Source organism: Hippoglossus hippoglossus, chromosome 4, assembly GCF_009819705.1.
Source record: "Hippoglossus hippoglossus isolate fHipHip1 chromosome 4, fHipHip1.pri, whole genome shotgun sequence".
NCBI lineage: Eukaryota > Metazoa > Chordata > Actinopteri > Pleuronectiformes > Pleuronectidae > Hippoglossus > Hippoglossus hippoglossus.
Window position 1 is genome coordinate 6,534,421 of NC_047154.1, and position 27,626 is coordinate 6,562,046.

At 40.8% G+C, this 27,626-nt stretch overlaps 2 protein-coding genes across 3 annotated transcripts in view; one reads left to right on the plus strand and one right to left on the minus strand.

The window, feature by feature from the left end:
• Window positions 1-857: 857 nt before the first annotated feature.
• Window positions 858-6,523, minus strand: rp2 (RP2 activator of ARL3 GTPase). Its single transcript, XM_034583510.1, has 5 exons — window positions 6,224-6,523; window positions 3,538-4,206; window positions 2,730-2,844; window positions 1,844-1,929; window positions 858-1,751 (listed from the first exon to the last, which is right to left on the minus strand). The coding sequence occupies exons 1-5, from the start codon at window positions 6,383-6,385 to the stop codon at window positions 1,668-1,670; spliced, it is 1,116 nt and encodes a 371-aa protein (XP_034439401.1). The 5' UTR covers window positions 6,386-6,523; the 3' UTR covers window positions 858-1,667.
• Window positions 6,524-8,358: 1,835 nt separating this feature from the next.
• The window catches only part of slc9a7 (solute carrier family 9 member 7), a 31,067-nt gene continuing 11,799 nt past the window's right edge, over window positions 8,359-27,626 (plus strand). For both annotated transcript variants that reach the window (XR_004613707.1, XM_034583933.1), the window contains exons 1-12: window positions 8,359-9,928; window positions 13,012-13,214; window positions 13,299-13,376; window positions 17,299-17,375; window positions 17,459-17,571; window positions 17,661-17,766; window positions 18,160-18,301; window positions 18,426-18,531; window positions 19,773-19,861; window positions 20,599-20,712; window positions 21,057-21,168; window positions 21,854-22,007. Coding sequence is in view for 1 of the 2 variants with exons in the window: in XM_034583933.1 (XP_034439824.1) it covers window positions 9,637-9,928; window positions 13,012-13,214; window positions 13,299-13,376; window positions 17,299-17,375; window positions 17,459-17,571; window positions 17,661-17,766; window positions 18,160-18,301; window positions 18,426-18,531; window positions 19,773-19,861; window positions 20,599-20,712; window positions 21,057-21,168; window positions 21,854-22,007 (1,586 nt within the window). In the remaining variant the exon portion in view is untranslated. The remainder of the gene's footprint in view (window positions 9,929-13,011; window positions 13,215-13,298; window positions 13,377-17,298; window positions 17,376-17,458; window positions 17,572-17,660; window positions 17,767-18,159; window positions 18,302-18,425; window positions 18,532-19,772; window positions 19,862-20,598; window positions 20,713-21,056; window positions 21,169-21,853; window positions 22,008-27,626) is intronic.

Consider the following 27,626-nt stretch of genomic DNA (forward strand, 5'->3'; position numbering starts at 1 on the left):
ATAATTATAGGAGTGGAGTAATAAGTTATATATGTGTTCCTTATAAGTCCAATAATATATATATATATATAATATGTGTATAATTTAAATATTTCAATTTAAGTATTTCAATTTAAAGGGGCCATTCTAGGGTAAAGAAAACAATTAGTACAATTAAGATGAAACACTAGTGAAAACATCACTAGGAATATATTATATTCAATTTCTGCCAATAGAACCACTTCACCTTAATCTTACACACTGCAGATCTCTTAAATTTGTAGTGTTTGTTGTAATTATGTATTTTTTTCATGAATGGAGTCTTAATTTATCTCCAAAATTATACAGGGAATTAAACCATGGCAGACCTTTTACATGCAGTATAAAAAGAGACTGTACTTAGAACCAACCTCCCCTGCCCGCCGCATTAAATGCACCACTGAGGCTGATATATATTTACCACACAGTCACTCTTGTAATTTAATACATTTTTAGCTTCACCTACATCTGTTCTCGATAAACGATTAGACGACAAGCCCCCAGCACAGACTGGGCGAGGTCAAGCTGCTGGCTGTGCAACCTAGAATGTTTGTAGTGAGTTAAACGATGAAATGTTGTTGAAAAAGGTGGAAGTCAAATAGCTGAAGTTAAAGATGCAAAACTGTGACTCACTGGAAAAGACCGCATTTGTTAATTCAAGATTCCATGACTCACACTACACGTTTAAAAAGGCTCTAATGTTTAAGCAGTTGGCTTCTATTGCAACATAGAGGAAACTATAGCTCTAATCTGATGAGTGATGATCCTAAAGCCAGAAATACAGTAATGTACAGCGAGACATACAGTGACTGGAGTAACTCAGAAAGACAGATTGACTATATCTTGACTGATGTTTGTCAGTCTACAACCATTATCAAATAGATTTATTTCATACATAACAGAACTGAAGTCGTCATGAGGACACTTTTACTAAAAACGACGATGGAGAACATTAAATTGTTTCTATACAAAAACATTGAGTGGAGTATAAAACAAATGTTACAAATATTTTTTTTCTAAACTAATAATATAATTTGCCTACATCAAAACTCAGCATTTATACAACTTTAGCGTAACTCACATTTAATTGATCTGAATTCAAGATACACTCAAGCTCTTCACAATTCAGCTTTGGCCTTCTCACCTACACAGCAAGTTTCAAATGTACACATCTTAAACAGAGAAAAGTTCACAATCTAAACCATATACACAAATAAATCCTTACAGGAAATAAAAAATATGATTTATTATTACAAATATTTTGCCTCAGGCTTGTGTTCATGTTTTTGTCACTGTGTCAACGGTTTCAGACAGTAATGAAAAAACAAACGCTTTAAATTAAAATGAATCTGATTTACAGCAAAGACTACATTCACAATCGATAAAAGCAACAGGATTATCAAATACATTCATAGAAATATAAATATTCACAGCACTCGTAGCAACTAATGGATATTAAGTGGTTTACAGCAAATCTTTTTGGATGATAGAGACTGAATCTAGTCCTTAATAATTTCCATTCCTACCTATTATTTTTAAAAGAGGCAAATAGTCCCAACACCACTGGCATTCAACCAGATCTGGGCGGCAGATGGTTAAGAAAATAAGATTCAGAGACTGACAAGCAGTTTGTTCGATATTTGTATAATTCACAAGCCCATCTGCATGTCGGCAAAATTGAAGAAGTTGTCCACATCTCGAGAGGATGTGTTTTTGTTATCAGAGACAAAAACCTGTGGGGGAAAAAGAAACACAACATACTCTAAGTTCTTGAAAATATTTTTTGACCGGTAAAAGACAGATGCCACAAACAAAGTGTAATTACCTTGGTGCCACTGAACATTTCAGTTGCGATGTTCTTGCAGGCTTCCACAACTCCGTCACCATTCAGCTCCAGGGCAATCACAGGGCCTTTTGTGGTAAGATATGAAAGTCAAAATCCTACAGCACAACAACGGTGCAACAACTACGGCTCTACAGTTACCTTCACACTACTGCTAAATACAGGTCTCCCTCCTCTTTGCAAAAGTCCAGTTACATTTACACACACCTTGGTTAGGAAACAGTAACAGCTTACCAGGGAAATGGGGATCGTGCACAATTCCAGTCCTCATAAACATATTCAAATACTGATTCATCTGATTTCAGCAGTATTTACCAAATGGGAACTGGGAAACGGGTAGTGAGCAGTATTAATAATAAAAATCATGTGAGCGTGTAGCAATGGTAAATGGCTCTATTTAAGGCATTTTAAGACACATGCTTTGGGTGTGTCACTGTGTTCTGCTATATGCAATATGTACTACATCATTTGAGATAATGCATTTCCTGCTGAAAATTTGGTGTAAATGATGAGTTGCTGAAAGGCTTTGCTGAGACGAGCTGAAAAATTATAAAAAGGTAAGCATGTTACACCTCCAAGATCCAAGAAATGTGATATGACAACTCTATACGCCTACAATACTTATTGCAGAAAAAGCAGAATGTTTCAAAAACTATGAGGAGTTGATATAAGAAAACGAGAACAGGAATGTCCTGAAAGAGATGAAAGTTTTGATGTTCGAGGAGTTGAAAACAGTTGAAAAACACAGAGGTTGTTCGTAACTGTAACGGACAAAAAATTTGAACCAAAAAATGTACACAAGAAGGGAAGTAATAACGAAAGAGGAAAACCACAGTGGGGCTGCTGTGCCAGCATTCACACCAATTACCTTTGGTGATCCACTCCACGAGATCCTCTGCACTGTGTTGGAAGACTCTTTTCACGTCTTCAGGTCGCATTGAGACTTCCTTTGTCTGGATCAGCACAAAGCCTTTAGTAGACACCTGTTCGAATTAGATTTTAGAAAGTGAGGTTATATAACTATGGTTGTAGTGAACCATCAAGCATGTGAAAAATCCTCCATGTCAACATGCAGAGTGACAATGTCTTGCAGATTCCACATGTAAATCCAGTCTCATGCTTATGTGACGGAGTAATGCATATTTTGACAAGAGCAAACACATAACTAGAATACTCGAGTAGCATACAGCCATCTTAGGAAAGCATCTTAGCACGTTAGCTAAACAAAAGAAATGATATTACTCTGAACACTTAGAGGACACTGAGGACATAAAAAAGATTCATGTTTACACATACCTGATTGGATTTGACAGATAACCAGCTTCAGATTGAGATGAATCCAAAACCAGTGGAGGTAAAAGCTTGATTAGATTTCCTCACTATTTAACTTCATTTATGATTCTGTGGTAAACTTCTGTTCCTTCTACAATGCTGCAAGTGTGATAGTTGATTTTCTTTTGATTTGCTCAGCAACCTTTTCCAACATGACGTGACTTTACCTAAACCTGTCTTAATATCAGTAAGTAATCTCTTAAACTCTGGGTGGAGCTCCTGGTGACAGGCATACAGCCACCACCCTTTTACCTCTCATATTCAAATACAAATAAAGACTTCCCCATTTAAACAACACCTCACAATCAGGTGTTAAATTAAGCGAAACTTCCTCACTCTCTCACCTCATCGATCAGTTTGCGGGAATTTGCAGTGCTGTACTCCCCAGCGAAGAAGACAAAGAGGCAGGACTCTTCACTGTCCTTACGTCTCCCTCCCTTTGTCAAAGGCACAATGCTGCGAGCGGGGTCAGCGGAGATTCGCACTGATTTGAACTCAGACTCGGCATCTGGTGCTGGTACAAAATCCAGAACCGCTGAAGCCTCTGGCAACAGGCTCCAGTTGTTCTCGCCGGACACTGGCGTGAAGTCGTGGATGTTGCTCCAGTTGTTGTTGAATATGCTGAGCCCCGCGTCCTTGAAGTGGAAGGCCAGCTCAGGATAGAAATACTGAAAGCAGCCAAACTTCATGCCTGTGGACGACTCGATGATGGGCTGAGTGGCACAGCACAAGAAAACCTCCATCTTTTTACAGTCCCGTGTGCGAAACTGCTGACAGGCCACCACGCACTTGATGTCTTTACAGTCTCTGAAAAACACGCTGCCCTTGATAGGTCCAAGAAAAATGCGGCAATTGACACAGTCATCGATGGTGATAGTCGCTGAGTGGTCAAACACGTATATGTTGCAGTTCTCACACTCTTGGATGACAAACTGTTGCCCATTCAGTTTGTCAGGGAGACGGCCCACTGTGACATCTTTGAGCCCTGTCAGCATGTAGTCTTTGGGATCAACCTATGTGAAGAGAAAAGGGACCAGATGAGTATTTAAACAATACATTTAGAGATGCACAACATTTCTGATCTACACCACAATCAGATATATTCCCACCTCTATCATCCAACAACAATAGTGATACTTTTGTATGAAACTCTGCTGCAGAACAGAGTCTGTACCAATCTATACCAATGATGACCAGATGAGTATTTAAACAAGTAGTTTCTCCGGACTTTGCCATTTACATGTGAAGAACGTAGCAGGAGAATCTCTGAGTCAGACATGTTGACAACAGGAAAATGTCTGGAACATTCAGGCGAGGGGTTATGTTTGCATCGAAGGTGCTTCCTGCAGGACACAATGTAAAAGTTTCCAACCACATGTTTTTGTCTACAGCGCATCTACAACAACCTCAGCCCTTATTGCCAAGAACTCTTGAATCCCATTGTCTTTCCAAGTTGATATCTTCATCTGTGTCTTCTACGTGTATGGCACCATTTTTTCATCTTGAGATGTCTTTTTTTTCAGTTTTGCATCTGCTGCGTTAGAAACGTCATCATTGCGCCAACTCGCTAGTGGGGAATTCCCTGGTTAATATGCCACTGAATTCTCAGATGGGCTCATTTGGAGACTCTGCAGAGTATTTACTAGGGAGCTGGAAGGAACAACTCTGGAGATGGTTTGGAGCAACTGACTCGGACATTTGCTTTTTCGCATACAGCCCCTTCAGATAATTTCAGTAGAATATCTGGAGATCAGTGCATGTCTGAAAGCAGCTTTAGAGAGACAACATTTCTGACACACTTGTATCTGATAGATTCCCACCTCTATCATCCACCTCTACCTTTGTATGAAACATTGAACATTTAAGCTTTTAAGATACACCTAAACCAATGATGCATTGTATTTTTTATGTTTCAATAAAACTGTTAAGCTTTCCATATATGAGTATTATTTGATTTTACCAAGCAACGGTAAAGCGACATGGCCAAAAATTGTATCAAAATAAAAATGTTGATATGGATAAATGTGACATATAACCCTGTTCAGTTGCAGGTCATGTGGTTCAAGTTTCAAATTCAAGTTTTATTTATCATGTGTAAGTGAACACATGGTCAACGGTGCAATGAAATGTTTTGGAGGAGAAGGACAGCTCAGCTTAGCAGAGCAGTAATTTAATCTAAATTAAAAAAGTAAAAAAAGCTTAATATAAAAAAGTCACATACAACACTATAAAACTATTTACAGGATGCAGTGTAGCATTCGAGGATGCAAATGTAGGAACCAAAGTGACAACTGTAAACTGTATAGGATTCCGTATGTGTAAATTATTGCCAGCAAGTTATTGAGCTATGTTGTGACTGACATGGAGGAGTATTTGATGTTACACATCTGAAGTGCAACACGCAATGAGTCAAAACGGAAGTTGAACCACCGCTTGGTTAACGCCTGTGAGTGCGGTCAGCTGTTCAACAGCGAGCTACACAAAGTTGTGTAGTAATCCGATAACGAGATCACTGTGGACACCAAAATGTGAGGGAGAGACAGGGAGCGGGCGTTGAGCCTAAAACTCAAGTGTTGTCAACACACAACGAGCCTCGAGTGCATCCCCCTGGCTAGTTAGGTAACAGTGAACTGAATGGGACGCGACCATGTGTCGTGATACTGCGCAGTCAATCTCAGCTGGTGGTGGTTTATCTCTGCACCACGAAGGGAAAAGGGGTCAGAAACACCTACATCGACATTATTGAACGTTACAGGTTGTAACAAGAGGGTCACTGACACCCAGGTAGATTCACACGGCGCAGGGCAGCTTCCATTGAAGGATGTCTCATTTAAAAAACACCTCAATGTTCATGTAGCTGCAAGTTCGAGGTGTAAAAGAAGTTAGAGAACGAGTACCAGCTACCTGGAAGCGAGTGAGAGCTCAAGTTAAAGGCTGTTGCGCTAAACAGGAAACCGGAGTTAGCAGCTACAGCCAGCACCTGCCAGCCCTCTCAGTATTAATTTCCTGTTTCAGTGAACTCGTGGTTACCTTCTCTCTCTTATCCCAGCTGTACTGCTTCGGAGCCTCGTCGGTGTTGTTGCCAAGGGGAACCGCGTTGCCCGTCGTCGTGGTGTCGACGGTCGTAGTTGTCGGCGTCAGATCCTCTTTATCCGACTTCCTTTTTGACTTCTTGGAAAAGAAACACCCCATTTTGACTCGTACAGCTGCGACCAGCTGATGTGCGTTTTCTCGCCGTAACGTTTGCTCCGCGAACACGAGAAATGTGGGACCGAAGCTTCTGAGCACTTCAGTGTACCAGATTTTTTTTTTTAGCTTCCCGTTTCCCCAGCTCCACTTCACCAACCAATCAGCGCCGAGGTGGTCGTTACAACAGCCAATCACTGAGCCCGGCTGAGTGACGGGATCACGTAGGAGATGTGTGCACCCATGAGGCATTCATGTAAAAAACATGAAAAACTGATTGCGAACCTGTTTTATCTTTATCTTATTCCAATGCGTGTGTATATATGACATATATGACAACATTATAGCTGCTATTCAAATACAGTGACTTTGCATACAAACTGAAATCAATTAATCTAATGCATTTAGGTATTAAAATACAATTACACAAATTATAAATTAGTGTGCTTTCGAAGTAGACTGACCTCTAACCCCACGCATTCGTGAGCCAGGAGAAGGTGCAATCGAGTAGTTATCGATTAAACAGATGAGCATGAATGCACCGCCATCTGCACATTGGGCACACCTCCCTGGGTGTCGCCTTCATCCCCAAAATGACTTTTTTACACACAGCAGCTCATGGAAGATGTGTTATACAAAATAATAACATAAAGGGATTGAATTAAATGAGTGAAATAGTGCTAAAATCATATAATGTATGATTATAAAGTTAGTAAAAGTCTGTGATGATATATGGGCATTGTTTTACACTCCAGCCACGTTTATAACCAGAATTAGGTTTAATATGTCGTTAGAAAAACAAATACAATCGTGCATAAGAAAAAACACAACAACTAACACGAAACCCATTTAAACCAAACAGATTAGCTTGCAATTTAAGCCACTAGGACACTCTAATAATAGGTAATCCCCCATCATGCCTCTGTAAGAGATCCTCTGAAGCCTGGCCTTTCCACTACATGCTCCTTTTTAACTCTGTGTAACCATATAATCATCATGTGACTGTTACTTTTTTACTCTAAAGCATTTATGCAGCTGGACTTGTAGAGTAAGAATAAGGTTAGAAGGGGAAATAGCAAAGAGACAGGATTAGATATCAAATCAGGGTTAGGGTTGGAGACAGGTGTTGCTTGAACCTATAAAGCAGCTGTTTTACCAATCACAGAGATGATATAACATCTGGTGCACTGTGGTCTTACTGGCGTCAAATGAATTGTCTGTTGCATCAGTTTTTTAATTAATTTGTAAAGATTCACCCTCCTCTCACATCTGCAGCGCTTTCTTTCTCACCAGTGAGCATTAGTGGCGATGGTGTTCTCACTGAGAACATTTACAGCCTGCAAAATGACACCAGAGCAGTCTATTAAACCAATGTCAAACCAGCGACACTTGTGTTGTAGTACATGAGGGGCACGGCTGGATTAACCTGTTAGGGGACCTTGGACCTTCTGACCATCCCTCCCTCCCAAAAACCTCCCTGTGATACTCAGCCTCTGTGGCTTGTGTCTGTGCCCTATCACCTCCAACAAGTCCCCAACTCACAGTCAGTCCTTGTTTTAATAGAATTTTATTAAAGGACCTTCATCATGTGAATACAATCTAAACTAAAATTAATTAAATTGCCGTTGAAGCTGGAAAAACAGAAACATTGTGACAGAGAGACTCAGTTAAAGTTACAGGGTGTGCAAGTAGTTCCCGTAAGACTTAATGTACACTAGTGCACTGCATGTTTTAAACCTTACGGGCTATTTACTTGTACTATAATATACTGTCGCTTTTGATCGTTTGTGTGCTGGATGTTGTGTGCAGAGTTGATGTTAAAAAACTTTGTGTTCATCCTTCCTGGTTTATCTGCAGTGAAGATTGTATAGACAATTTTTTTCATGAATGGTGAAATTTTATGGGCTGCCGGCTGCCAGTTACAGACGGCTGCTGTAGTTTATCCGAGGACGTAAAAAAAAGACATGTTCAACTTGGTCCACATACTGATTTGCACGCTGCCCTACCCCCACTGACTGCTACAGAGCGCTGGTTGACTGTTCAAATCGTATTAATATCGAACAAATCGCTTGTCCAAATCGCATCAAACTCGGCACTGCACTCCCCTGAGCCAATAACAATACATGTGCCAAGTGGTAAACTGATTAGATGAATGGTTCGTGACATATGTATAGACAGGCAGACATTTGTGGAATTAATAGGTAGATAATAATTCTGGAAACAGTTGATCAATTAAGTGCACTTTAATGCCGTGTAGCTTGAGAATATGTGTGTATTTCAGAAAAATAAAGCAATACAATATGATGCACTGTGGCTAATAATAACAGCTTTAATATCCTATAGCTTAGCTCTCCTGTAGCTCTGTTGTGGTCTCTAACAGCTCCTCAGGGAGAGTCTTTAGCGTCTAAATGCTCTGCTATGTTTAACAGCTATTTGTCAACTGTCAGTCATTTGGTGCTGGGCAGGATTGCATACAATGGGTTTGCTAATAACAATGTGTTCAATGGACACATGCAGCTGCCAGTTACTGGACACCAGTTTGATTGAGGAAGTGAAAATGAGCCAGAAGATTAAAGTCGTGGCCTTAAAAATCTAAATATTAACCTGATGGAAGCTGAATTGCTCTACAGAGCTGAAGGGAACTGCAGAGTTATGCATTGTTTGTCACTATAAATGACATTATTCACTTTAAAACGGTAATTTGATCTTCTATTGTGGTGCAACTTTATATTTGGGGCCACAGAAAAGGTCTTCTTTAAAAACACATCTCTGATTCCCCGTTAGACCCCCTCTAACTGTGCCCCCCTGGTGAAAACCCACCTCTCACCCACTGCTATCACTGCAGCTATAGGCCACACTATCCAAAGCGGATATTGCCTCCTGCTTCTCTTGCAAAAAGGCAGATTTTTTAAGTCAGAGCAGAGACCACGTGAATTTCCTGTTTTGAAGAGAGGCTCGGGCACTGAACTGCACAATCATCAGAATCCGGGGACAATGACTCAGTAGGCTGAGATCGGTGGACTTTGGTGGCTGCATCCTGGTGTGATTCGCTCTCCTCCACAGGGGCAGCGCAGTCTCAGCTTCCTCGTCCTCTCGCATCGCGCAGTGTGCCTTTAAAAGGTTGAACTCGCCGGTCCACAGACTGTGAGCCCTGGACTGCTTCCCCCCGCTCGGCTCAGCTGTGTGTACCTGTCCGCAGTGACATGGCATAGCGGCTGTGAGCAGCAGCAGCAGCAGCAGGAGCATCTTCCTGCACCATGGACGCGCTACGACAGCCGAGTCGCAGCGCAGCCTGCGCAGCGCTGGACGCGATGGTGCCCGCGATGGTGCCCGCCTGGATCTTACTGAACACGGTGTCCGGACTGAAGGCGCAGGGCGACGGAATGGAGGAGCTCACCACCGAGAAGGAGGCGGAGGAAAGTCACCGACAGGACAGCGTGAATTTGCTGACATTCATTCTGCTGCTGACCTTAACCATCCTCACCATATGGCTCTTCAAGCACAGACGGGTCCGATTCCTCCACGAAACCGGGCTGGCAATGATTTACGGTGAGGTTGCGTGATGAATGCACAAACACACACACACACTCACTCTCCCCTTCACAACCAGCACCAGCAGCACCAGCAGCAGCTCCCCGCAGGCTCTGCGTGATTCAGGCTGTCCTGTGGTGCGTGTGCAGCGGCTGCTCGGGGACCGTGGGTCTGATTCAAGTCTGAAGAAACTGAGGCGCCTCCGCATTTCCAGCGGCTCACTCGGCTCCGTCTTAACTGGGCCCCAGCTCGTTTCTAGAAGGTGCTCTGGGCTGTTGTCGAGTCAACACCGCAGTCTGACTGACCTGGAGTCAGCCGCCTGACACACGTGAAGGCCTTCACACAATGTCGGTGCTGCCATACGTGAGATTACAGTGACCTTTAAGTATTTTATATGGTTTAACCTCCTATGATATCACTGAATTTAAAAAATACATATTATGCACTGTCCCAATACAATTTTGCTATTAATAACAGCTTCAATAGCCTAATGCTTGACTACTAACTCTCTTTTTAGCTCTGTTTTGGTCTCTACCAGAAGATTATTTTATATTCAATTTCTGCCAATAGATCCCTTTCACCTAAATCTCACACACTGGACCTTTTTTAAAGTATTTGGGGCCACAAAAATGGCATCCCTTAAAACTTTTCTCTGGTTCTGCCTTGGATTTTTATAGCCTATAGCTTGACCACTCACTCTCTTTTTAGCTCTTTTTTGGTCTCTACCTGCTCCTCAGGGATATATCTGACTCCTTATCTTCTAAATGCTACTATTTGTAAAGTGTCATTTGGTGCTGGTTAGGTATACATGCAATGGGTTTACCGAAAACCCAGTTTCCACTGAACATAGCTGCCCTTTACAGGAAAAGAGTTTGATCAAGGTCGTGAAATTGAGCCAGAAGTATAAAGTCGTGGCGTTTAAATCGAAATAATGAACTGATGGAAGCTAAATCCGTCCATAGAGCTGAAGGGAATTGATGTTTTAGACTTCATGTAGAATATCTTCCTGTGAAATGCTTTATAAAGATGGCATATGGATGTGGGCCACATCAAGCAATGATGCAGCACTTGTGGCCCGGACAAAATGGATGTGAGCCTAAAGTTGCGCATTTGAAAGATTGCAAAATTTGGCCCAAATATCCAGAAACAAAAGTGGGCCTTCCTTGCCAAACATGCAGGGCTCTAGGCAAGGTGTGATCTAAAACCTAAAGTGACCCGTGCATGGTGAATATGGCCTAAATAGCACAGAACAAATTTGATTCACCTTTGGTGCCTTTAGTTGACATGCGGTATTGCTCTGGGTTGACAGTGTCTGGGGTCAAACAACATTGCTATGTGGGGCTCATTTTAAACGTTCAATATAACTTTAAAGCTTTCTAACGTCTTAACAGAGCAATGGGGAAATCACAGGGAAGGTAACAGGAAAAAATGTAAATACATGTTTTGCATGCGTTGTGCGTATCTACCCTCAAAATAAATTATTTGTGCAGATTGCAGTCAATACTCTCAGCAACATATTGATCATTCTTCTGCCAAAAAAAAAAGGGTGATTATACCTTCTCACCATCGTCTCAGTTTGTTAAAGGCTATGAAATTATAGTATCAAAGCAGCCGAAAGCTGAGTTTTTCTATAAATATCCATCACTGTGGTGGGTTGTCATCAGCTGCATCCTGCATATATTTCTATTCCAGTGAGTTCATTACATTTATTTCTACAGGGACTTGCTACATAAAGTACAGGACATTCACTGGACAGGCTAATGCAGCATATGCGGTACAATGTGTACCCTATGAGCACATTTGGAAAGCCTAACTGTGAAAACAACAGAGGATGGTCCACTTTCCTAGCAGATACATTCAGAGAAAACTCCTCAATCAACAAACCAAAGGGTGATTAAATGACCCGATCAGTCCGAAACCACGGCAACGGCGTGCACCAAGTCGTGCTAAGCTAAACAGCTTCAGAGCAACAGGGAGAATTTTGGTAGTTCTGTTTTTCTTCGTAGCTTATCAAAATGATCCCAGTCAGTCGATGCTGCAAATGTCACTTATTAACTAGAGATCTCGAATGAAAAAGTCAGAGTTTGACCTGTTTTTTTTAGTATGTTTAGAAAAAAAAGGCTGTTCTTTGGTAATTTTTCCCCAAGTTGTTGTTTCATTTACAATCATTGATGATGAGCTCCAGCAGGAAGTTATGACCAGGCAGAAGGTCAAAAAACTAAAAAGGATTTATTGTTTCCAGAAGTGGCCACATCATTTTTATTTTGTGGTTTGCATATATGCACTTACAATATGTGTTCCAGGACAGTTTGGTTTCTATGTATCAATGGCAAGTTCATAACTCATGCTTCTAGGTATATTTTTTATGTGGATTCAGTTTGATTTCATGAAGTTTAAACCTACTTTGTGTTGGATCAGACTGTTTATATTTGTTGGACTGTCACAAATATCAAAGTGATGACAAATAGAAACCTTGTCACTGTATTGATCATGTGTATAAAGAGCAGCCTCAACAGAAACGTGTATTTCAGTTAGTTACTGTGGCACAGTGATGCAGGGAACATGAATACAGCTCAGTGGTGTCACAGTTTAAAAACAGGAAACCATCCATGAGCTGGAAAGAACCTAAAGTTTGTGACCACTGTCATTTGTTCTACATAAACTGGCGCTAGAGACGCTTTAATACTCAACTAGTACTCAATGTCAAATCTGTGCTTGTTGCAAAAAATGAGCGTGATATATGTGGTCAACCTTCTGGTAGGAAGAAGCAGCGAGTGCAGTGCTGGCAGCTCTGCTTGGCCATGTCTCCTGCAGATAACTGCTGTCTGAGCAGAGGATTTATGTTCTCGAACTGCCTGCCTGCCTCCTCCTGGATTTTGCACTCCCCACAAGCTTCTCCTTCACTATCTCCCCATTTTTCTCTCTGTGTCCTGCTGCTCTCTGTGTGACTCTCTGATCCTGAGGGCTTGTAAAGCAGCAGCACCTGGGAAATGCTTAGCTTGGTGATATTTAGTGCTCCACATTAGCTGATTAATTACTTTGGTGATACCAATGAAAAGTGGCAGTTCTTTTATTATTCTGTCATCATCCCTCTCTTTAAGGTTTGCTGGTTGGTGTTATTCTGCGATACGGCATCCCTGCCACCAGCTACCACAACAAGACGCCCCCGAGCTGCTCTATGAAGGAAGGACCTGCTAGCACCCTGCTGCTTAATGTCAGTGGAAAGTTCTTTGAGTACACCCTCAAAGGGGAGATCAACTCCCGAGAGATTCACAATGTGGAGCAGAATGATATGCTGCGCAAGGTACCAGTCAGAACAAACTTTAATGGTTTATTTCTGCTGGTAAAATGTACCCTAATAATGCTTTCACTTTGTTTTCTCCTCCAGGTGACATTTGACCCTGAAGTATTTTTCAACATCCTGCTGCCCCCTATCATTTTCCATGCTGGCTACAGTCTAAAGAAGGTGAGATTTGTCATTCAAAGCTCAGGATCTGTGACTCTGTCAAGGCTGAATTTGTACGATACACTGCAGCATGAGCTAATGTTGTTGCAGTGCCAAGTGAACATACCTGCTGCCACAGACTGCTGTTTCATTGGACAGATGCTTACCTAAGAAAAGCTCTCATTGGCCAGGCTGTGAGGGCTTTCAGAACATAAGTGGCCCTTTTGAGGGGAAGTCCGAAGCAGATGTCTTTCATTTCCTTTCTGGCATTTGCACAGGCAAAGAAAAAAAAAGGGCCGATGGTGACTATAAGCCATTTCTGCTTTTGATTGTTGTAGAGCAACCGATTTGTATTACTTAGGGAACTGTTGGAGTAGCTCTGTGCTTTATTTTTTGTAATAAAGCACTTTATCATTATTACAACCATACTAGGACCTGGTCTCTTGGCCTGTGTTCTGGAGCTACTTCAGAATTATTCCTTGTCATTAGTGAGTCCTCCTCAAACAGTTTTACAATATACTCTCACTTTTTATTGTTTGTGTGCTTTACATTGTGTGCAGAGCTTTTTTATAAACAGCCTATGGTGCAGAGTGAAGTTCGAAAACTGTGTGTTTATCCTACCTGGTTTATCTGCAGTGAAGATTTTACAGTCATTGTAAATAGAATGAAACAGAATTTGTGTTACTACTGTTGTGTGGCTTATTTATTTTACTAGTGTAATTTTTTCATACATTGCATGTCTGCTATTTCAGGTTTTTGTTAAGCAATCGACACAATATTCAGACCCAAGTTTAGATATTTTGAAAAGTATACACTCTGCAATGCCCCTCAGTGTAAAAGCCTTGCAGCAGCAGGACGAACATTGTGCTCTCACTGTGAAGACAAATTGCTAACCAGGAAATAATTATGTGAATGCCATGACGTAGATCTGCACCTGTCGCGGGTGAGTCAGTCTGTGTCTATGTAGGTGTCTCAGTCCAATACAGTGAAATAAGAATAATCAAATAATCTGTCAGCAAATTTGAATGCTGTTTGACCCAGACCGTGCTGTTATTTATCAGATGACATAGAAGAAGACATGTTCATATCGGTCCGCAGACTGTTGAAGCACGTTGCCCAGCCCACTCACACACTGACTGCTACAGAGCACTGATCACCTGTTTATTATTTATTAATATTGAGCTCACTGTGTGTCCAAATCTTAACAAACTCATGAGATATGCATTCCACAGACAGAGAGATGTTTGTTGAATTAGTTGGTGGATTTACAGTATGAGCAGGTGGTGCTTTTAATGCGTGAGAATTGTGGGTAGATGATCTCTAGCATAGGTGCATTAATGTCCGAATCTTGAAATAATGGAATGTTTTTTGCCTTGTCAGTGACATGGCTCTAGGGGTGGCAATGTTACTTGGTCCACCTCTTTGGTCTAAACTGAAATATCTCAGCAGCTGTGTGATGGGTTGCCATGAAAGTTTGGACAAACATGAATGGTCCCCTAGAGGATGAATCTTGCTGTTTGTGTTGATGCCCTCTTATTTCCACCAGTTTCATAGTTTAAAACCAAATACCTGCAAAACTCCCTGGATTTCCATCAGCCCCCAGTGTAACTTGGCCAGCAAGCAACATTCTAAACTAAAGAAGACATCAACTTGGCAGCATTGCCACTGTAATGTTAGCATTTTACGGAAAGAAGTACAACCTCACAGAAATGCTCACTTGGCTCTATACATTTTAACACTCTACAGAACATATTACATACTAACTATCTTCAAGACATATCACATACTAACTCTCTAGTGTTTTAAATTAACTCTCTACAGATCATATGACACACTAACTCTCTTGAGTACATGCTGTGTACTGTACATATTACATACTCATATAACATACTAATCATCATTGTGTACTGTCAGTATACAATAAAACAACATGCATACCAATAACATGCTTAACATTTTACCATGTCAGAAAGTTGCATAACAGTTCAATCTAACAACAATTCAGTTGTCTGGTAATGTGCACAGTAAACTTTACTAATTGGAGGGGAAATCTATTTTAGGATCAACAATATTTTCATTTGTTTCCCAAGATCTTTCTACATGTTTCACCGCCGCCCACAATTTAGTTTTTTCTTTTTTTTTTAAACCAGCAGTGCAATGCTCCTCTATTTCCTTCCTGCGTGTGTTTTGAGGGCAGAACAGTGTTCATCAACAGCTCACTCAAACATCTACAGTACTTTCCATGCACGCTCACTCGTCTGAGTATATTGCATTGTGATGTTTTTCCAGTATGAACACACTTCATACTAAAAACTTGCTTAGAAATGTCGTGTGACATTAGGATCATGCTTTAGTCTTGTTAATTGAAAACACAATATTAAATATCATTTAAAATGAATCTGCAATGAAAACGTTGTTAAAATATGACATAGTTGAATTTGTCTGCTCAGTATTTTGTGTTAATTTTACACTGATTATAAGATCCCAACGTTTCACATGATGAAACCAGTGTTTTGCAATTTCTTTCAAAAATTACTTAAATTATCAATCGATTATCAGAATTGTGGATTCATTTTCTGACCATAAATCAAGTAACAGCTTGACTTGCTTCATCATTGTCAGATTGATTCGGCGCAATTAACATTGGTTTTCCAGAAAAACAAGACGCCTTCTATTTTTTCTTTGTATTTCTAGTGAAAGTGGAATTTGCTGAGTCAAACAACAGATCTCAGGAAATGGGAAACAGGAGGATATGTCAGGCTTAGAAATACAAATGTTTTAAATGAAATGTTGCAACAGGAGTAAATTTTCAGCAAAATGTTACCAGCTGCAGAAACCGAGACAGATGAAGTGTGAGGCCCTGAATGTTTGTGTCTGTCTTGTCCATTCAGTTAATAATGTGCTGTAGATCATTCTCACAGAACTTCAGCTGATATTGACACGTCAGCATAATAAGCTGCATATCATCTAACTGAGCTGTCACAGAAGATCTGTTTCCTGTTTACTCAACTTAAACATCACTCTTTTTTCTTCCATTCAGTTTTCTTCAACAAGAGTCCCTTCAGGCAGTCACTGAGGAAAATACACATTTCCTTGAAATATTCAAATCAGCCTCTTTTTTTCTTTTCTTAGAGTGCAAAGAGAGAGCTCGAGTTGGAAGTGATGTGGAGAGGCCTATTTGTTTAGCTTGTTTCTTGTTTGTTTTACAACCAGTCAAACAACTAAATCTGCATTTGTGCTTCAGGTTTTGCTTAACAGGGAGTGACTCAGGTCACTGGCTATAAATGACCTTAAGCACAACGTTCATTGTTAAAAGACACAAGAGGAAACAGAAATGTAATCGGTTTGAGAACGTGTAGTTTGTGAGAAAGAATCTACGGTGCTAACTTAGTTCACTTATATTCCAACATAAAACACATCAAGTCCCTTTCTTATTATTTGGGTCTCAATTAAAATTCAGACATTCAAAAGTTACATTTATCTGTATGTAAATATGTTTATATTGATAAAACTGAGACGCAGACGTAAAATGTAAAAAGGCACTTAGGCAGGTGCACAGTACCAAGTTAGATCTTAAATACATATTGTTTGTGCTATTATGGTTACATGGGAGTGAAAAACGGTTTGTTATCGCCACTGTGCTACAGAGTTACTCCAGTCAACAAGGTCATGAAAGGCACTGCAGTGTAGAAGAATATTTAGAAGAAGTTCCACATAAATTCAAATTAATTTCCCCACAAAATATGTGCTTTGTTTCCTGTAAACCCACTTTTCCTATGCCACCTCAAAAACAACAAATATTTTCCATCCTTATTGGGTTGAATGTGTAATCATTAGAAGAATAATGGGTTGCTTGTCAGCAGCTACCAAAGGCTAGTGCTATATGATATCGTATTTTAATTCTCTCTCCTTTCCTTTGCTCATCTCCTTTTTCATCTTCTAGAGACATTTCTTCAGGAACCTGGGCTCCATCATAACATATGCGTTTCTTGGCACTGCCATCTCCTGTTTTGTTATTGGGTGAGCATCTACTTTCTGTTCCTAAAATTCAAAATGACAAACTCAGTGTATATCAGTGTAATCCAACCCCGGTCCATCTCCAGGAATCTGATGTACGGTGTGGTCAAACTGATGCAAGCGGTCGGACAGCTGACTGACAAGTTCTACTACACTGACTGCCTTTTCTTTGGTGCTATCATGTCTGCCACAGACCCAGGTATATGGTGATCACTCTCAGACAGTTTAGAGAATGGAATGTCAACAATTCAGTGTCTGCATGATTTTCCTTCGCTTTTCTGTGTGTAGTGACGGTGTTGGCCATTTTCAACGAGCTCCATGCAGACGGTGATCTCTACGCTCTGCTGTTTGGAGAAAGCGTCATGAATGATGCAGTTGCCATCGTGCTTTCCTCGTAAGTCACATCAAACCCACATCTGCAAACCCTATAACACTTTCCTTCCTGTTATACCAGACCAACGTTTTACCTACGTGTATGTTTTTTTAAAACCCTCTTCCCATCTGGTGTTAAAATTCAATACTCATGTGTGAGACAGAGCAGCAGAGCTTTGCACCTCGCCTCCTCTTGGCAGACAGACAGCACTCTGCCTCCCTCTGTTGGAAGATGTCCAATCTCCTCCTAGTACAGATTTCTTTTATGACCACATTTCATTAAGCTAAAAATGAAAACAAATTCATTACGACCACAGATTATTTGACAAAATTAGATATTGCCATAAATATAAGGATATAAATCAATTCAAAACATTACTGGGAAATTGATGATTTTTTGTTTTCTGTATTTCAGGTCTATTGTGGCTTACCAGCCCAGCGGAGCAAACACACACATGTTTGATGCCGCAGCCTTTTTCAAGTCAGTGGGGGTTTTCCTGGGTATATTCAGTGGCTCCTTTATAATGGGTGCAGCTACTGGAGTTGTCACTGCTCTCATATCCTTCTATTAATGCCTGCTTTAAAAATGAAAGTACACATTTTTTAAGTCTAATTTCCAGACTGAGCTGTTTCTTGGAACAGTCCCTGCATTATAGTGTTGTTCCTTAACACGGCCTCCACGTCACCAAGTTCACGAAGCTGCACTGCTTTCCACTGCTGGAGACGGCCCTCTTCTTCCTCATGTCCTGGAGTACCTTCCTGCTAGCTGAGGCCTGCGGGTTCACAGGTGAGCTGGGGAGGAAGTGGTTGCAGTTTGGGGAAGTAAGCATGAGACAAATGTGGTCAGGATTTTAGTACGAAACAAGACAAAACTGGCACAGTCTCCTTCTAAAATCTTGCAATGTTAAAGAAAGTGATACAAATTCCTCAGCCCCCTGATCTGCACCAAAATGTTATGGGTTCCTCCCTGACCAGTACCTCATCCTTCCACCAGTTTCATGGTAATCCAACCAGTAGTTTTTGTATAATGTTGCTTACAAACAAACACATATACAAACAAACCTTTGGGCATGGGTAGCAACAACTATGCTTATGACTCCATACCAAAACTTTGTATGTGAAGTCAATGTTAGTTGTCCTACCATATATGAAAAATGCACCTAAAAGGACTTAAAAATACAAATTTAATGCAAATAATAATCAGATGATTATTATTTGCACTAGAAAGACACTCAGTTGAGCATATTCCTCTGCCAAGCCCCAACAGCCCATAAATTCAATCATCTGCACCTAATTTAACACCCTCATAGACATCAGTCCTCTAAACATAGATGATTTATTTTTGCACCAAGATACATGAAATGTCTCAAATGTTAAAGAAATTGATTAAAACAAATATTTTTTGTTTTGTGTAGTCTTCCTTAAAAGCAAACTTGTTTTTGGTAATAAGACTTTATGATGAGGAATAAAGGAATTACACAAGGAATAAATAGATTTTTCTGCATGTGAAGAGCTTCTTCTATTTCTTTGTCAACATGTGGGCTTTTTTTCTACATGATGGAACATAAAAGAGTTAAGATGGACTATCAAAAGACCCTTTAGTCATTAATATTTGAGAAAAAGAAGACATTGTTTCAGATAGGTGGGAGATTTTTTTGTGCTCAGTGACAACTGCACTTTACCCAGACAGAGCCTTTTTATTCCACGCTCTCTCACAAGTCATTGATTTGTTCTAAATGACATAATTATGGGCACTTTAAACCACTTAGTGAACAGAATGTGTCTGTTACACAAATGAAACGTGACAGGGGCTTAAAACAGATTATGTAGCAAATGTGCAGTAGATAAAATGAATAGATAATATATGAGTTAGTATCAAAAGCGTCAAGAGGACTGAGAATCTTTAGTTCAGATGTTTTTACATAATCACTGCAGCGAATGAATTGTCACATTGTGTATTCAAATTATACAGCCCGGTCACTGTCACAGTCACTGTATTAATGCTTTTGAATGTTTGTTGTTCTGCAGGCGTCGTGGCCGTGCTCTTCTGTGGCATCACACAGGCTCACTACACGTACAATAACCTCTCCGAAGAGTCCACAAAGAGAACCAAGCAGGTAGCATCTGACCACTTCCTGTACACATGGCCATATTTATTTTGAACCCCCTGATACTAGCAACCGGGTGTTCGGCCCCTGGTGCCAGATGGCTCCATGATCAGCCTGCTGTGACCTTAATCAGAGCTGTCTGAGGACGTCCCTCCTGACACGACTGTTTAGTTTCCCAGAGGGGCTTCAGTCTTGAGGACAGGCAGTAGATTAGCTTGTAGGCAACACGCGGTGTGACACATTTTGGATCCATGCTCAGAATATCTTGGCAGTCTTGTAATTCAGTTGCAAAGACAGCTATGTGTGCGCATCAAGGTTAAAGCACTTCGCTTAGATTAAAACAAAAATCATCAATCATCATTTCAGCTATTTTTCACTTAATTTTTGGGCTTCCATTTTCATTTGTCTCTGTGTCAGCGTGCCCTTGCCTCTGTCTCGTTCCTCCTGCTCAGAGCATGATAGAAGCAGTGAGCTCTGTAATCATCATGGCAGCCAGAGAGTCTGCGGCTCCATCACACTGGGAGAGAAAAGAAAAAAACCGACTCCCAAAGCCCCTCTGGATTCTGAGGGGATAGATGAGGAGCTTAGCTCAGAGGACCAGGCAGTGCAGTGTGAAAAGATATAAGAAATTCTCTTACAAAGCTTCAAACTTTAAAGCATCTTCCTATGGATTTGATCTATATTCTTGTTGTGTATTCGTACATTTCTAAACTGACACTATCATTAATATTGTATGTTTCTTGCAGCTCTTTGAGGTCCTTCACTTCCTCGCTGAGAATTTTATATTCTCCTACATGGGCTTGGCTCTGTTCACCTTCCAGAACCACGTCTTCAGCCCCATTTTCATTATCGGGGCTTTTGTATCCTTTTTGTGCACAACCAGTATGAATGTTTCTGTCTCCAGTCAGCAGAGAACTAGATGTTTCCACAGCTGCAGAAGTGGTAATGACTTGAACTTTGCTGTGATGTCCCTGTAGACAGGTCATAGTCGACTCCAGATGTATGTCGCCCTCCAGTCCAAAGTCAGGGTCTCCTGGGGAGAATTTTTGTTTCTCCCTCCAAAAAAGCAATCAAATCCTTCCAAGAAAGATTTTACTGTTAAACCTTTAAGTTTCCTTTCATGTGTAGTTAGAGTCACACACTGCTCCCTGAATCTGTCCAGCACTCAAATCTTCAGTCAAATACTTCTTGACCTGTATGTCAGATTGCCATATTCATTGGAAGAGCCTTCAACATTTACCCACTCTCCTTCTTCCTCAACCTCGGTCGAAGGCACAAGATCAAGGGAAACTTCCAGCACATGATGATGTTTGCAGGTATGAAAAAGCCAGTTCAAGTTTTGTTTTGAGAATATTACTGTATATGCCACTTTATATTATGTATATTGTATATTACATTATATCTGTACAGGAGAATAGTGCCTGTCTTATTCCACACACACTCCCTTCTCTCTCTTAGCAGTACCAAAGGTCAGGTTATAGATAAAGGGCCAACCAACAGTACATTGTAGTGTCTACGCTTAGGGACTTTAATATCTGACTCAGATGTGCCAGACAGAGAGGCACCAACTCTAACTCTTTTGTGTATTTCACCAGTGGAAAGACGTAAGGACACAATGTGATTTAGGAATGCATACTTTAGGCTTAACCATCCAGTAGTTTGCGAACACCTACATGTAACATTCTAGCCACTCATGGATGTGCTGTTGGAATGGGTGACGCAAGTAGAGGGAGATATATGGGGATGCTGTGGGAGACATCTTCAGACTTGGGGGTGACAATTGCTCATGTTACTCTGTTAGCGTTTGTATATTGTTTCACCTTCTGGTCTCCTTGATGCCTCAACTCTACATTAAACTCTTCTGCATAAGACATCAGCTGCTGCCTGAGTTCTCCTTTCACCAGCTTCCAGAAACCTTCCATAACACCTCTGATTTGTCATAATTCGTGGTTGAATGTTATCAGATGATTTTCTCTGGGCGGGGGGTCTGATCCACTGCAGGTCTGCGAGGTGCAATGGCATTTGCTTTGGCTATCCGGGATACTGCCACCTACGCCCGGCAGATGATGTTCACCACCACCTTGCTCATCGTCTTCTTCACTGTGTGGGTGTTTGGTGGTGGAACCACGCCCATGTTGTCCTGGCTACATATCAGGTAACATCACATCCATTAAATATTGTCTATGATGATGATCATCACATCTTTCTGCCCTAGAAGAAAATCTATTCAGCTTCATTTATACATTTGGTTAAACGTTAAAAAAAAAAAATATATATAGATATTATTATTTATTTTTATATACAATTTTTTTACGACAATATGTAGTTCCTCAAATCCACCTGCTGTGGACTAGTCTTGTCCTGTGTGGTAGGACTGTCCAGGAGATGGGGCTAGAGTTCTCCTACAGGTCTGCTGCAGGCTTTCTGTCTCCCAGCTCTTAAATCCAGAGTCTTTATAAACTGGGACCTTTGTAACATCTGTGCAGACATCCCAGCATTCACTGGTACAGGAAGTTCGACTTATGAGCCATTTACTCTAAGATTGATCACATGAGCTCTTAAATTAAGAGTGATGCTAAATCCAGTTATATCAGCTCTTTATCACCAGGCAGCAACAACACTGTCCCAACTTGAGATGTTCTCAGCGGTTGGACTGTTCCTGTAGTGCTTTGCTTGTGTCTGTTTGTAGCCCAGCCTCACTTATTTGTGTCTGACCGTGATGCACTTGGAGCTTGTATTTGTCATGATAAAGCGGATTATGGGTTGGCTGTGTGTGTGTGTGACAGCATGTGACAGAGTGAACAGCCTCTGTTTAATATGGGTAATGCCTCCTCGGGCCGAGCAGAAACTATTGTTTGGTGGAGGTTAAGAGCGCTGCCAAAATCTCCACATGAACCCATTGCCATGGTTACAGGGACATGTGGTGCATGGCAGGCGGATATCGGCCGTGCTCCACTGTGATTCTGGTTATCGTCCTATTTACATGTGCATACATTTACAATTTTTACACCTTTTTGGGAAACACCTTTAAAGCCCTGCAAATTAGTAGGACATCATGTTGCAGAGGACTTAATAAATCTACTATTCTGTATCTGTTAATTTTTTTTTCAAATATACATTTTACGATAATACTAAAGATTAAATTTGCAAGATATAATTTACTATTTTTGTGAAAATGAGGCAGCCCTGTTGAGGCAGCTGGGTTGATGGAGGATGTGATGGAGGACCAGTGCTGGGATGGCAGAGGAGACGCTGCTGGTTTGTGTTATTGGGTTTTGATGGACGGTCACTGATCCTCCGCAGTGCAGCCACAGAAAGAGATAGAGATCCTGTGTGCTCACGTTTGGTCAGAGTAGAGCAACAAATCTCTCAATGAGGAACATATTTGGGTGTGTGTAGTGGTATTTGCTGAGTTCATTGTTTTTACACGATTAACACTGAGGAATAAGTGCTTACAATTTTAGATTGGGTTGTGGTAGAGTTTTACTGTAGTACCTACAGTGGCACTCAGTAAAGTGATGCCTCCACCAAGGCCCAACAATCCCCTTAAATTAAATAATTTGCACCAAATTTCCCGCACTCATATCCCACTTTTTCACCAAGGCAGTGCCAGTTCAGAGCCAGTGCTAAATTTGCAATCTGTTCTTTTTGTTTCGACGGCCAAAGAGCTGGCTCCTACATCGCCTCAATCAGAGGCTGGGGGTAGGATTATCGTGACCAACAAGACCAACCAAAAACTTTTGTTGTGACCACCATTTTTAAAAATCAGCGAGCACGAACAGCATAGTCTGCAGCGATAGTAATGGATGCGAAAACGAGGCAGCAGTGGTACGTGGATCAGTTCTCTAAATGTGCCTGATTTCTTAAATTAAAAACCATGGGAAAACTGAAAATATTATAAAACGCCCGGTGAGTAAGGAAAGTGAAAATGATTTTCTGGATCCAACCCCAGATCCAGATCCACACCAAAATGTTATCTTCCCTGACCCACATTCTTCCACCATGTTTTCTGGTAATCTGTCCTGTAGTTTTTGTGTAATCCTGCTTGTAAACAATCAAAAAAACAAACTGAGAAAGGTGAAAACATGACCTCCTCTGCAGAGGTAACAGAACTTCTCAAGTTCTCAACAACAATTGATTTTTCAAAAATGCATTCAGCTGAAACCTTTGAAATAGTTAAGGTGCTGACAAAAGCTGAAGTGGCAGACAGTTAGAATGGGAGTTAAATTAAAAGTGACTAAAAATAGATTGATTGGCAGCTACAAAGAAAGTGTAGAAATGTTAAATGAAATGTGGCCGAGCTTGGCTATCTGGCTGTAGCTGTTCCATTACTGTCACTATTATGGCTTTAACATTAGCTACAGCTCTGCACATGCTGTAGTTGCATAGCCCGAGAGAATGCATTTTAAATGGACACTGCCAGGATTTGAACCTGATACTTCTCAAATGACACACATGTCACCTCAGTGGTTATTGGCTACAATCAGAACACGGCCATGTTGAGAAGAAGCTGAAGTTGCAGTCCAAATACAATCAGTGGAAGAAGTCTGAATTATATTTTAACTGGAAGTGATGAAAGAAGTGTGATAAACTGAGCAAACCAGGTGAAGTATAATCAAACATCAAATAAGAATTGAGTTTGTTTGGACATGTAGAAGTGGAAAAGCAGTTGAATCATCAGTTGAAGAGTTCTAGCTGTTTTATCCAGATATTTTTAGTGTGCATGCCTGAACATCTGCTGATCCTCTGTCTGGGGATTAGTGCATGTCCCCAAAACACAGGATCATATTTGGCAAAGACTGTTGCCAATTACTGTTTTTAAAAAAAAGAAAAAAACACTGGGTGGTCACTGTTATCTGCTTAAACTCTCATTTATGCTCAGTCACTCCATTAAATGAACACAGAGCAGCAAAATAACTTTTCCACTTGTGAGCAACTTTGAAAAAACATATTTAATCCTTATTTGTATCAGATGAAAAGATCAAAAGTGAAAGTTCAGAGATTTGTGTTGCACTGTGACCATTCCAGTTACTCAAATGTTGTTTTTACGCAGAGGAATTCCACAAAAAATGTTGATGAATGTGTATGTTTATGATGTGACAGAGTTGGAGACAGCACAGCGTTGCAGGAGCAGCGACGTCAGTACGGAAAGTGGAAGTACTTCAGGTGCTGTATATCTACATGTGTATAAACTGAGTGGTGTTGGGAAAGCGTGCGCTGACCTCAGATGGGAATCTGTCTCTTCATGGCTTACTTCTGTTTTTGTGGTGAAGGGAAAATTGTGCATCCTGTGAAAAAAAAAACGAGACTCTCATAAAACATTAAGTATTTTTCAGTGACTCAAGTTGGGTGTTTGATCTCAGGATAGAAATGAAACGGATTGATTTCTGGTGAAGATATATTTCAGAAAAATAGCCTGCCTCACACACCAGCTCAGCTCTGGTGGAGGTGCTGGTTGCGGAGCTGCCATAGTATGGGCAAGTGCTTTGTTCAAGGCTTTTCTCTGGATGTCTTGTCTGTTTTTCTGTTGAATCTCCATCAAATGCCTCAAGTTTTTAACACAGTGGTGTGAAGAGCCGACTTCCTCCCTGCGTTCCCCAGACAGCACAACAAACACGTGCGAACCAATCTAAAGTGGGTTCAAAAGAGGAAGGAAACAAGCTGACTGTGCGACTCTGGTTCCTCCATTTTGACTCTGGATTGCATGTCTTCCCTAGAAGAAAGACACCCTGCTGAAGAAATTACTTGTGAGGAATATTAGATGGATTTAAAGGGGAGGAGAGGTTGTGTTCAGGATTAGGATTAAAGGTCAGTGGGTGAACTGAAGTCTATGAAGCTCTCTCTCTTATGTAAGTTTATGAACCCGTGTGGCCACTCAATACTGTTTCTAATGATAGGAAATGTGAGTAAGACCTTGCCTCTCTCCTCTGGGGCCCCCTACCACTTGTGTCTTACAATCTCAGGTCCATTCCCCACAGATCCTCTCCGATACAGGCTGTCATCAGCCTCCTTCGTTTTGCAGATCCTCTGAGCCCACTCCTCCAGATCCTCTCTCTTGTGTGTGTTAGTGTTTCTGTCATAGGTTACTACAGGGCACAAATTCCGGATGAAAACGGTTTTCCCAAATGCATCAAGGCTGAGTGGTATGATGAGGTTTAGGTTAGTGGTGAGGTAGTGGTTAAGGTTTGGGTAAGTCCCCAGGAAATACAGTTCATGCAAGTCTATGCAAAGTCAGCATATATGACATAAGACAACGGGCCTATCGTTTGTGTTTGAGTGTGTTTATTTTAAAGAGGAAAAAGTCCTTAAAGACAGTTGGATATTCGAGGCTTGCTCCTTCTCATGGTGCTAGAGTAGAAAAATGCTGTTTGTCCTTCACGCAGAGGGGATGTTTCTTCTGTGTGGCGGCCGTGGAAACATATAAAGATCGGTGCACACATTAGTTAAACCTCCCATTGCACAGTGTCAGCCGTTGATTCAGATGTAACCATGAAAGGCTGCACATCTCTGTCTTGGCCTGTGTCCATGAGGATTAAACTCAACTGCTCTAGAGCTTATATGACTTTAAAGTGCCCCTTTTTAAAATCTGCTTGTGTTGGGTTTAATCCTTCTCTGTTGGTAAGAGACACCCGGGGGGGAATTATTAATGCTCAGCTATGAAGACTAACAAAATGTACTGCAGTCACTTTTAAAGGGGTAGTTTAAAAAGAGGGAAATATGCTTTTGTTTTTAGCAAAGCGTTAAGTGCATTGTGGCAACTGCTTCTCTATAACTTTGTAAGTTCTTGACCTTACTATGTAAAGTGCCTTGAGAGAATGTTGTAATTTGACCCTATACAAATAAAATTGAAATGGATTTGAATTTTGGTAAATATGCTAATTTTAGCTGGTTAGTTTAGCGGGACACAGCTAGGAAATGATTGCACCCAGCCAAGATACAGTTTGGAAGTCACCCCTAGTAGCACAAATGTTGTTTTTCATGGAGCTTTTCGGGCAGGTTTTTTTAAAAAACTTTTAGACAGATACAGGCTAGCTGTTTCCATTTTATATGCTAAGACAGCTAGCTGCTGGCTGCAGCTTATTTTTCACCATACAAATATGAGAGTGATGTATTGATTTTCTGATCCAACTCTTGGCTAGAAGGAAAAAAGCACCATGTCAAACCTCCTTTATGGTAATGTGATACACAGTAAAAAATCCCTGGGACAAAGTTGACCCATTTTTGGGTTAATACAACTCAGGCGCTGCTGTATAGTCGTACCAGAGACGTTATCGGGACTTTGGCTTTACACAGTGCCCATGGGTAGAAAACCAATGGGTGTCCAATTAAACACAAGACATGTGGGCAGTTTGGACCCAGTATTAGCGTAATTTGTTCTGATACTGTTTTGGTTTTTAGCTATCGTAATAGGTCATAACCCTAACCCTGAACTGTTATTTGCATTATTGAATATTGGTGACATCTTTCCCAGTTTTGATATGCAGCTTCTTTTGTACAACTACCAATACATTTGAAACAGTTATGATGTAAAGCTATTTGTGCGTAACACCTGGTCTAAATGACCCATTGTTTTGGATTTGTGTGTAAAGGGTAAAGTTAAACCAGGATTGCGTCAATGTTACATTGACCCAAAGTGGGTCAGTTTTGAAATGCACCATGTTGATGTTAAGCATAGACACACATACTGTAACTAGTTCAATCACATGATGGATTAGTAGGTCCTGCATATGAAGCAGTCTTTGTCATGAGGTAATCGGTGACATGACAGTGATTT

Bases quoted from the DNA above. Each gene is read 5' to 3' on its own strand.
- rp2 (XM_034583510.1), bottom strand. From the start codon at position 6,385: ATGGGGTGTTTCTTTTCCAAGAAGTCAAAAAGGAAGTCGGATAAAGAG. The intron at 2,845-3,537 runs GTGAGAGAGTGA...TAATTCGAACAG, and splicing joins CCCGCAAACTGATCGATGAG to GTGTCTACTAAAGGCTTTGT. The intron at 1,752-1,843 runs GTAATTACACTT...TTTCCCCCACAG, and splicing joins AAATGTTCAGTGGCACCAAG to GTTTTTGTCTCTGATAACAA.